At 37.8% G+C, this 12,526-nt stretch overlaps 1 protein-coding gene across 1 annotated transcript; it reads left to right on the top strand.

Annotated features, from left to right (window-relative positions):
- Nucleotides 1–904: 904 nt before the first annotated feature.
- Nucleotides 905–2,524, top strand: HOXA13 (homeobox A13; the record flags this gene model as incomplete). Its single annotated transcript, XM_084621403.1, has 2 exons — nucleotides 905–1,577; nucleotides 2,255–2,524. 2 exons carry the CDS (start codon nucleotides 905–907, stop codon nucleotides 2,497–2,499), a joined length of 918 nt encoding a protein of 305 aa, XP_084477529.1. The 3' UTR covers nucleotides 2,500–2,524.
- Nucleotides 2,525–12,526: the final 10,002 nt, after the last annotated feature.

Consider the following 12,526-nt stretch of genomic DNA (forward strand, 5'->3'; position numbering starts at 1 on the left):
ATCCTCGGTAATATTTTACAGCCAGAGAAGATTCAATTAGAATGGTAGGCCCCAGGTTTTATAATTAGAATACGAAATAAGACTAAGATCTGGTTAACTCTTTGTCTCTCAAAACCCGTGATGCCGATCTGTATTTCTTGATCTATTTATTCTAATCCTACTTCTGATGCTTTTTTCTCCAGAAAAGAAAATCGAAATGAATAAAAAAACAAAGCCAAACCCAGTGTAATCGAGTTTAAACGGGCAGGAAGAAAACGTGAGACATCAGACTTTTCTTAAAATATTTTATCTATTCTGATGCTATTCCAAAGGACAGTGTGACCCTTAACATTTTTTCTTTTAAAGATTCAGAAACCAATATTATGTCACCGTCAGGTGAGACGACACCTGGATGAATTTAAGATGTGGGTCTGAGAGATTTAAAACAAAACCAAAAACCTACCAGCGGACTGGTCGGCAAAGAACAGTTGAAATGCAGAGGGCTTTGAATTTCAGAGATATTGTAAATAGCATGGAGATCATGCTGAAATTATTTCACAGAATAGACTGAGGGGAAATCACGCCTGGGGGTGGGGTGCGGGGAAATACCTGTTCTTCTTTGCAAACCTTTTATTCCCCCTGATCATGCACACTTGTAAGTGGAAAGGGTAGCCCCGGGTCTGTGCCGCCCGCTGCTGGAATTCCAGCCCCTGCACGATTATAACATTATTTAATTATCTTCATTTTATTCCTCAGATGTTTATCAGCTGCTTTGCATATCACGTGGGGCCTGGCGGGCCAATGGGCTCTCGCCTGGCGCGACACTGGCGCGTCAGCTCTGGTCAAGTCTCGGAGATTTAGTATCTCTTTTTTCAGTCTTTGGGGCTTTTAAAAAAGAGCCACTAGTCTCAATGCTGATCGGGCTATGACAGCCTCCGTGCTCCTCCATCCCCGCTGGATCGAGCCCGTCATGTTCCTCTACGACAACAGCCTGGAGGAGATCAATAAGAACATGGAAGGTTTTCATGCAGGCAGCAACTTTGCGGCAGCGGCGGCGGCCAACCAGTGCCGGAATCTGATGGCTCATCCCGCATCCCTGGCCGCCCCCAGCACGGCTGCCTACACGTCGAGCGAAGCGCCGGCCTCTGGCATGGCAGAGTCAGCTGTCAAACAGTGCAGCCCCTGCTCGGCGGCCGTGCAGAGCTCCTCCGGGGCCGCCCTGCCCTACGGCTACTTTGGCAGCGGCTACTACCCCTGTCGCATGACCCATCACAACGGCATCAAGTCCTGCGCGCAGCCCGGCTCCACTTTTGCGGATAAATATATGGACACCTCGGTCTCGGGCGAAGAGTTCACTTCCCGGGCTAAGGAACTGGCTTTCTACCAGGGCTATGCTGCTGGCCCCTACCAACCCGTGCCGAGTTATTTGGATATGCCTGTGGTGCCCACAATTGGAGGTCCTGGAGAGCCCAGGCATGAGCCCTTACTCCCCATGGAGAGTTATCAGCCTTGGGCAATCACCAGTGGGTGGAATGGGCAAGTGTACTGCCCCAAAGATCAAACCCAGCCACCCCACCTCTGGAAATCCACTCTCCCGGGTAATGCACCTGCATGGCTTGTGTCCTCCTGCAATGTTTTTACTATCGCTTAGACCTAGTTAGAAGTAGTATTGAGCTCTTGCTGTTGTTTTTGCTGCTGCTGCTGCTTTTGGTTTGCTGGTTGTGCTATATTTTTGAAACATGCCAGCTAACCTTAAAACTGACCTCTTCACACCTCCTCCCGCATCCCCTCGCGCACATACACTTATACTAGTTCTGGTGGGTATTAATATGATCAGGAGTGACTTTGCTCCAGAATTCAAGGTATGATTGCTTGAATTACTTATGGCATTAGAAAGGGAAATAGGTGGAAAAGTCTGCTAAAAAGGGTATTATTCATTCACGCTTAACAAGAATTTTCCATAAATAGTGCAACTTGCACACTTCATAAATTATTGAAACAGTGTATACTTTTTCCTAAAGTCCCTTCAGGACGTGTGTGTGTGTGTGTGTGTGAGAGAGAGAGAGAGAGAGAGAGGGAGAGAATCAAGACTTTTTCAGTTGAGTGCTGTTTACTATAGAAAAAAAATCGCATATCATTAACGGTCGCTTAGTGTCCAAGCCTGTTGAGCATGGTAGAGTAAAAGTTCGCTGTAGATTTAACCTCTGTGCAATTTGAAGATGTCCTAATCAGTAATAATTTTATAATGCCTACGTATATGTTTTTTTTGTTCCAGACGTCGTTTCGCATCCCTCAGATGCGAGCTCGTACAGACGTGGGAGAAAGAAACGAGTGCCTTATACAAAGGTTCAATTAAAAGAACTCGAAAGGGAATATGCTACAAATAAATTCATTACCAAAGACAAACGAAGACGGATATCGGCAACTACAAATCTGTCAGAGAGACAGGTCACAATCTGGTTCCAAAACAGGAGGGTCAAAGAGAAAAAAGTTATCAACAAATTGAAGACTACCAGTTAATGGATTAAAATGGAGAGGCAGCAGTTCACAGGTTTCAGAACTATTTTTGTCCAGATTAAAATAAATAATAATAATTAAAAAAGACAATGAACCTCTTATTTCATAACAAGAGATCTGTATCTTTGGAATTATAGCATTTAAAAAAATATTATTGTAGGAAATGGTTAAGACTGACTGTTCCAACGAAATCCAGACCAGACAGTTTAAATGATAAACTGTAGAGCCCAAATGCCCACCTCTCAAATGCTCAGTTTCAATTAAGATACACATTTTATTGAATATCTTGTAAGTATTTCTGTGACCTTAGTATTCTAGAACACTATTAATGGTTATAATCTGAAAGCTGGTTCAAATAAGAAGTTCGAGGTAAACATATTTTTTCTTCCATTGCAATCCAAACTGCATGTTGAATTACTGCTCAGGTAAATCATAGTGAAAATATACAATTACTGTATGTTCAAGAAATGCATTTTATGTATGAAGAGAAGGTACTGAATAAGAATTTCAGAGGCATCAGTAATGACAGAAACTCTGTGGAGCAAATTAAAAACAATGCAAACTATTGGGGATAGAAAGGCTAATACTTGTTTGGAAATAGCTTTCTTTGAGTTCTTTTTCAATAGCTGATTTTTTGGCATTCGAACTGTTTCCTGCACACAGTATGACAGATATTTTCTAAAAGAACTGTACATATATTACACCTCAAATGGTCTTCAAGAAGTGTTAAATAGGTAAACCCCAGTAAATTTTAAAACGTTTAACTCTTGGGTGGATGCAAATACGTGAACATTGGCATTTTGTTATAATAAAAAAGTCCTTTCTGGAAAAAAAATCTCGGAGAACTCCAAACTGAAAATACATTTTGTGTTCCCAAAAATATTTTGATTTCTATATTCTATATTTTGATCTATAAGTAATTAGTCATTTACCTTTTTTATTGTCTATTCTGAGGCAACATTAAGAAGTTTAGGGATTCATTTTACAGCACCTTTTAAATCCAAACAGTTATTTCAACCAGCACATTATTTTTGTTTTTATTCACTATAAGATGCTATCTTGTAAATAATAATAAAAAAGCGCACTGTGGAAATGTATTTGTGCACCCTTATTTTTTACATTTCTATTGAAAATGAAAATTCAAGACGTGTAGATAGATCTAGTAGTATTACTACTGTTAATAAAATAGTCACTGTAACAAAACCTGAAAGAAATACTCTTTATTTTTCCATATTTACATGCATTTCCTGAAAAATAATGTATCTGTCTTGTAATAACGTTCTTTTCGATCACTTAAATAGTTCATATATTTTCCTGTAAATTATTTAGCTGGGGGTGGGGACTCTTGTTAACTAGCTTTACTAAACTATAAATGTTTCAGTCAGGTTAAAGAGTCAGGTATTTTGAATGGGGGAAAAAATGACATCAGTGTAGTGCCGGAGCCCCTGAATGAAAATGAAAAACAGTTGTTAGAAAACCTACAAACGCAGAGATGGCAGTGTTTAAGGTTTATTGCTAGGACTGGATATGTCTACGCGGGAAGGTTTTGGAATCTGTTGAAGTGCCAGGACTAGGAAGGCCTTAAACCTTGACCTTGACGAAAAAAAGACAATTTGTGACCTTGACTTTTGACAGCTCATGAATAGTCGTCTCTAGGATTAGTAGATCAAGGGCGCCACCTCGCGTTTCCAACTCGTCCTTGTAGCGAGAGAGCTCCAGTGGAACCAAGGCCGGTCACCTGGCCTTTATTTTACATGTCTTACCTCTTTTTGTCCAGATGGAACACACACACACACACACATCAAGCGTAAGAAAGAAAATAGAACATATTATGTTGTATATGATATTGTACTTCATATCTATATTTATCGAGCTATATTATAGACTGAACTGTCCTGAAATCAGTTTTCATCTAATCTGAGTCTAGAAGACCATAATTTCTATTAAGAAGCTGCATACCAGCCTTTGATTCTTGTGAATGTCTTTGCCAGTTGACAAGACTTGTGATATGCAAAAAAATTGTCTTCAATAACTTTTTTTTCTGTCTCCTAAGGTGGTCTGCTACCCTAATTAGAATTATTGGGAAACCTTTACGGCAAATAAAAGTATCCTATACCGTACTAACTATAGACTTCTAGGATTACAGTTCAGAAATTCAAAGGAATCTACCTCTTCATAGGTCAAAATAGAGGCCTTTCTGGAGCTTAGATCTACAAGTCTAACTTTAACGCAAATCTTGGATAAGTATACAGGGCAGAAATGTCTGTTTTCCAGGAACTTCTTGTGTCTGAGAGATTTCACTTAATAGGTTTTGATATTTCAGAATATCAGCTGACTTTCTAAGAATTCAAACTTGTGTAGAAAACCTGCAGGATTTTATTTTGGTTTTTCTCGCAGGTTCCTATAGTGTGTTAGGGAAGTGAATTTTTGTATTTTTGAAATGCTATAAGACTAAATCACACAACAATCCAGTAACAAAATTAATAATTACTACGGTCACTTGTATCTCTTCACAAGTCAGCCACTATTACGTGACACTTACTAAAAATATGTTAACCTACATTTCTCTGGTGCTAAGATAATCATTGAGAATAAAAACATACAGTATTTCAATTACAACGTTTTATATTGACTTCTATTTTTTTTAAATAACTACATAAGAAATGAAGTGAAAGTGTTCTGTAGCTAAGGGTTAGGAGAACAGGCCAAAAGGAAGAACCTGTCATTGCAAAGTATCAAAGAGTTTCATTTTATGATTTGCTCAGACGGAATTATTAAGGGTCTGGGACAGTTATACTGCTGTTGCAATCCATTCGTTCGTAAGCACAGATTCGGATTGTGCAAAATTCTAATCATCTCCTGAGATGTACTGTGGTCCCTCAGTGCCGACTGAACTAGAAGGCAGTTAAGCGAGCTCAGCATCTTGTTGCGTTGGGCTATTAGGGAGGTATTCTGCGGTCCCATTGATGTCCATGTGAGTTTTGTTTGACTAAGAACTGCAGGAGTGGGTGTCTGTTAACGGGGAAAGGGGGTAGGAGAAAACAAACATCTACTGATGCATCAATCTAATGATACTGTATACATTTACCTAATAAACCCTGGAATGCTTATGCTTCTATATTAAGAAAGAGAGCAATCAGAATGGCCTACCATTGCATTTTACAGGGGAACATCTGAAGGCCCAGTTCTGCTCGGTTACACCGGAGTATTTCTGGACCAATGCCATTGACTTCACAGGAGCTCTCCAGCTTTTCACTGGTGTAGCTGAGAGCAGAATCTCACCCTAAAGCTGAATTGAGTCATAATTTTTAATTTGTTTTTGTAGCACTCTAAGATGTAGTGAAAGGAAATGTAAAAGCGTTCACTATACTCTGGAATTAGTTACAATTCTGAATTCGACAGATTCCGTATCTAACACTTTTGAACACCGAAAATATATATGAATGTAGTAAATAAACAGTAATTATATATATATAACCGTAACTATTTCTATATCTAATAAATTATATGTGTATGTGCGCATATATGTATATACACACATACACTCATTCACTATATATATAGTTAGCGTTTATTTACTACATTTATATATATTTTCGGTGATCAAAAGTGTTAGTTTAGATACTGAATTGTCTGCATATTTTCTCGGTTTTGTTATCATCGTTAGTTTGACTGAAGAAGTACCAATACAAACACACACATTTACACTCGTATGTACTTTGTATGTATATTTTTATTTCTTTAGTTATATACTGTGTATACAACATGCTTCAAATTACATATAATTTACACGTAATTTATATATGTATTGCACAATTCAAGTTGCATATAATTTGCACTTAAATATATTATACTAATATATAGTTTAGCAAACTCTTCCAAAAGCAGTAGCAGTGACATATTACCCAAGAGTAATTGTTTAAAAATGTGAATAGGTTTAATAAAATAACTTTAAAATCATTTCTAGTAACTCTTTATCAGAACTAATGAAGGGAGATTTTGTTCAGATTGACTACCTACCAGCTAAATCTGCTAAGTATCCCTGTGCTGAAACTAGGTTACTGGATTTAAATTTCCACTGGTGTCTATATATTTTACAGTGTACGTATTTTATAGTGTAAAAAGTGTGCAATTTCAATTGTGATGCTTACAGGAGCAACATAACATTTTGGATCTGACCCTGCTCTCATTGAAATGCATGGCAAGTTCCCATTGACTTCAAAGGAAGAAGGATAAGGTCCTCTTTCCTAACAAATAAAGGTTCCTCTCCTGCTCCCGTTTAAGTATAGAAAAATCCCATTGACTCCAGCAGGAGCGGGATTAGGCCCAAGGCGCAGACGTATGACAATAATTCAAACCAGGGTCTAGCTCTTATATAGTCTTATTGAGTTAATGGGAATACGCCAACACCTAAAAATGGAAGGATCGTGCTTTATTAAGAATTGTTATCACAGTAAGCGTAGTTAGCAAGACAGAATGCTCTTCTTTTTTAAGGCACATTACGTCCCCCATTAAGTGTCTGGCAAGCCATCTTCCGATTTAGGCTCCGACTCTACCAAACATACAGGGGAAAGAGTAGCAGCCGTGTTAGTCTGTATTCGCAAAAAGAAAAGGAGTACTTGTGGCACCTTGTGGCAGAGACTGAGCAATTTATTTGAGCATAAGCCTTCGTGAGCTACAGCATCGGATGAAGTGAGCTGTAGCTCACGAAAGCTTATGCTCAAATAAATTGGTTAGTCTCTAAGGTGACACAAGTCCCTCCTGTTCTTTATACAGGGGAAAGTTAATAGTCAGGTGAGTTCTACTGATCTTGCTGGGATTATTCACTCGAGTAAAATTATTTACTTGCTAGGGATTTGCAGAATTGGGCCAATAACTGACCTCACGTACGGATTTAGCATGATCATTTGGTAATTGTTTTACTTATCAATGCGTCAGCTGATTTAATAACAAATTAAGAATGAGCTGCGCTTATTGATTTATTAATTGAATAATTATTTAAAATTGACCGCGCTATAAAATGTAGGGAGAGGGAAATTCGCTGTATCTTACTTATCGAATAATCTGCCGGCAAACATGAAGAGGTATAGGTTAAGGCCATGATTTTAAGGCACTTCACTGATTACATTTTATTCTTTTTAATTGTGAAACATATGATCATCTGCTTTATTTTCGATTATCTCTCTATCTCTCTATCTATGCTGTCTTCTTGAGTATACATAAACACACCTATATATGCATGTGTGTGTGTGTTATTTATTACCTTAATTTACCATCCAAAAGCTGTTGGCATATACATTTTCAAGTACAAATTGCTGTTGTATTATATATTCCCGTCTCATCAATCTGACGCCAACGTTCTAAAATATGTCCGTAATATGTGTTTTATAGGTAAATATATCACCAACGAAAATAATTAACAAACGCAATACAGTACTTCACAAAGTACTCCCATGCACATAGATCTGAGAAAAAACATTATTTATATTCTCAACATTACCAGAAATATATTACCATTGGGGGGAGGGAGGAGTTATTGTATCTGTAATGTTTGATAGTGTTATACACATTCAACATTGTATTTGCCTACATTTAAATATAACCCAAAATATCCTGGGAAGATTGTTGTTGTTGTTATTTATTTATTATTATTTTATTTATTTTAAAATCAGAACAAATAAAAGACACCTAGAGGTTTTAACTTTGCTTTCCCAGATCCCTGGAAAATGCTGTATATAGAAGAAAAAGAAGACGAGCTAATGCTATATATTTAGAGCATTTATGGCAACTGTAATGTGAAGGTAATATTTCTGTCTCAGTGCAAAATGCAAAACATAATTAAAGATAAAAAGATTAGCGCAGCCTCATACTTGCAGGATTCAGCAACATAAACCTTAATTCCAAGTGTCTGAATATATTGATTTATAATCTTCTAATGCCTGACGTCCTTAGAACATTGGATTTAGAATTCCCAAAGACTAGAAATGTTTTATGATATTTGATGAGGACGGAAGAGTAAAACAAATGTTTTGTATTTTTTCCTCAGCAAGAGAATAAGATGGCATTTAATCTATCTCCGCCTTTAACTCCTGGCAATAACAAAGGTGGTTTGCAACGGGAAATAAAACTTGACAGCAACATATTTCCTAAAAGGAATTAGTTTAACGGCAAAAGTATGTCTTTTTCCTCTTTCTTAAAAATACTTCCGTTTAAAATTACTGGATTTCTAAGAAATCATTTCGAAAGAAACCAACTGTGGTGCTTAAAACTGTACTTCATTGGGATATAAAATTATGTCAGGCTTCTACGGAAATGACTTTATTTTTTGCATATCTGAACAAGCGGTAAATATTTAGACCTCCAAACTATAAATTTAAGTTTACAAAATGTTGCTGTGTCTTAAGTAAAATACACATTTCAGTGTCTGTGTAGGCAGCGTTAGCAATGAAATCAAAACAGTGTTTAGAACCAAAAACAGATATGCTATAAAAAGGCGGTTTGTCGTCATTCGGAACTTTTAAATGAACTTAAAATGATGATTTGAAGAGCTGTCCTTAAAGATTTTCTTGTGGTTAAAGAGTAGAAAAAATGTGAAGGATAGTCGTTTTCTTTCCCAAATTATACTTGTTCCCAAATAAACTTCGGACCACGTTGACTCCTTGCACATGTGGCCAGTTTTGCTGACATTACAATTATTTTCTGACGGGACAGTTCCCCCAAAATGTGGGATTGGCTTGGGTGTTTTAGCCTATTATTGCTTATTTTCCTGGAAGCCTCCTATTCTCCCTTCCTTGCTAATTGCCCCCTTTGTAGGGATTTGGCTCATTAACTGCAGCTACGAAATGCAAATGTTCATTAACGCTCTGTGAAAAAGCACCAGTGAAAATATGGCGTGCTGAAATGCAATGGTCTTTGCCGCTCCTAGATCTGATTTGTGATTAAAGATCCCCTAAGAGAGCATCTTCCCTTCCCCCCTCTCCTCCTGCAGCGTGAAAGAAAGGGCCCTCCTCTACGTAGTAAAGGTCAAGTCCTACAACGCACAATCCACGGTCATTACTGTACTGTGACCCACGGTGTATTGGGGAGGGAACGTCAGGGTGTCCAGTGATCAAAAACTCTTGGACTTTTCCTCTAGGGCGATGGGATTATGCTGCAGTTAGCTTATTGCAATTACTTTGTTGTATTAGAATTTCAGTTGGAAATTTTATCAGGACTGAGAAAAGAAATATTTAGAATGTTACACTGGTGCATTTTCCAAGTAGGCTAAGCTGAAGTCTGTGAGAAAGCTCATGCACCTTAGCGGCTCCGTTTCTTTGCGTGCCTGAGTGCGATTAAAAACCTTTCGAGTTCCAGAAGAAATACTTTTGTGGACCAGGTGTACTGTATGTATAGGAAAACCACTACTGAGTGGGCGTCTTGAGATCTATCAATCGAGGCGCGGGATCCTAGCTATTAGTCTCTGGTTTTTGAAGTTTGCACAAGGGAAGAAGATCTCGGACTCTGGGGTAAGATTTAAATGCTATTCCTCGATCTTGCTCAATGGTTTCCCTCTCCCTGCTGCTGATGTTGAATTCAAAACAGTGTGGGACCGGTGATTTGTACAGCAATGTCATTTGGAGGGCCTTTGCGGCGGTTTTTCAGCCTTCTGCCCAATCCTCCTCCTCTTCCCTCTACTTAACCCTCTAATTTATCTCTCTCCCAAGATATACACAGAAGTACAGATTTCGCTTCAGAAGTTTGGGGGAATGAGAGTGCCGCTAATGGTGACGATCAAACCATTGTTAAAAGTATTAATTCTGATGGTCGCTTGGGGGCAAGGCTCCAACTTGCCCAAAGATGCTACGGAGCACCACATAGGTGGAAACAACAAAAGGGTTTTAGCATTAAAGAAAGATGGAAGGTGCTGGGAGTGTCAAACCCAAGATTAAAGAGGGTGCATGTAGTGACGGTGCTGAATAATTGGATTTGCGTTTGTCTGTTTCTCTAAGAGTTTGCTCAAATTTAATTGAAAAAGAATGGGTTGAGTTTTTTTCCGAGTAATTTTTTTTCATTGTTTGCCTCTTTTTGTTATTATTTAATCTTGCAAGAGAATTAAGGAGAGGGGAAAAACCCGACAAGAATAAAGCCATCCATTGGCGAATTTCCTTAATACTTCCTTAGGATGGTTATTTAACCTGCCTGGTTTTGGCTATATGTGGAATGTCCGAAAACAAATTTCCACCGGATTTTGTAACTGACCAATTTAAATGAATCCGAAGTTAATTTTAATCACCTTGATTCAAACTCCCCAAGCATAGTTTGATTTGTTTAGTATATCAGAAATTCGCCGCTGTGCCCAGCCTAGGTTAAAAATAATCGGAAAGCACAGTGGTTTAGGCCAGTCTGCTCTTAACCTTCGGGATGCCGCTGGGTAGACGTAAAAATGAATAGGTCTTAATACAAAGAAGGCTTGGATTGCTTTCAGCCGTAGCTAATGGTTGGCATATGTCTAAATATAAACAGCTTTAACAATCTCAGCCCTGCTTGTTTTGTTAGAATTTGAAAAGTTTACATACGTGCATGGTATAAAATGTATTGTTGTGTTGCTAAATAGTTTCATTTATATCTATACTGATGTTTGAACCATTGCTAAACAAGTGCCAGGAAAGGGAAATTGACAATACGATGGACATGATGAACCCGGAATATTCAAGACAAATCAGATTAGGATTTTTTGGGGAAATATTTGTATAAGCACCCTTGTATTTTATTTGCATAGCTAAAATTCACAAAAGGAAGACCTTACAGAACAATATAAAACATGTGTGGTAAAGCTATTGCATTTTACAATCCACAACTTCTTTTAAACTTGTGTTTTACAAATGTAAGATTTTAAAAATTACATAGTACAGGTAACTTTTATTATAATACAGTTCTTAGCGTCCATCAAAATATGTTAATGTTCGAAGTCGTTGGTTTGACAGGCTCAGTATAATGATACTTCCTGTACCCGCCCCCTGAAACAATCCTTGATGAAGAAATGTCTTTAGGTCGGTATGTTTCATGATTCTTGAGTAGGGCTCTCCTATACAGTTAGCAGAGTGGCATAGTAGAATCTGATATTTTTCCTTGGTGAGTGGACAAAATATTGTTTAAAATTTTGTATCTATCGCTGTTAAAATTCAGCTTAAATTAGCCAAAACACTGAGTATTATAAAATCAGATTTAGCTGAGAATTCAAGGGACCGACTTTTTTTTAGGATGCACAGCAAACTGCGGATCTCCGCCCCCAAGAATAACCAAAATAAAAAGAGTTTGTCTCCCCATAGCGACATTTTATTACCTATAACTTTAAAATCTTAATATTAAGAGCATATTATATATACCACAAGAACTGAGCTTCGTTGTTGTAACCCTGAATTCCAATATAACAATATAACCTTCTATAGGAGGCAATACAATCATATTTTTCTCCCAGCATGTATTTCATTGATTAACATACCTAAGGTCAAGTTCAAGGCATCACCTGTAGCAATACTTCTAAATATATGTGGGCACTGGAATGTTCTGGCAGGGTTGTTTCTGTTGTTTAAATAAACAGCATTGCAGTTCCCAGACGGCGCATCAATTCTGTGAGCAAATATGGTTGGGGGGTCAAACCTCTGTGGACTTTGCATCAGGAGATCACGAGTCTGTATATTTTATGTAAGGACAGAGGTATAGTCTTATTGTTTTATAACTCGGTTTTTTAAAAATAAATCTTGGAGATGGTCACTAAACCACTATGATTAATTCCACATAAAATAAATCTGCCTGAAAGATGATTGGAACCTGTTTACTACAGGTGAGGTTAATTATCCTAGTTATCTGCGAATATGAATATGGGTGGAACTCAGTTAAAGGTGTCTGGCTTTCTATATCAAAGGATAACAAGCGAAGAATTTTGCTTTCGCAGACACTTTAGAGTAACTGGTTTAGACACCCATTCCCTGCACTCCACATTTATCAGAAGTCTCTTGCACCTGTATGTGGATACATGGAAATAAATTAG

Source organism: Lepidochelys olivacea, assembly GCF_965140295.1.
Source record: "Lepidochelys olivacea isolate rLepOli2 genome assembly, chromosome: 2".
In the NCBI taxonomy this organism is placed as follows: Eukaryota; Metazoa; Chordata; order Testudines; family Cheloniidae; genus Lepidochelys; species Lepidochelys olivacea.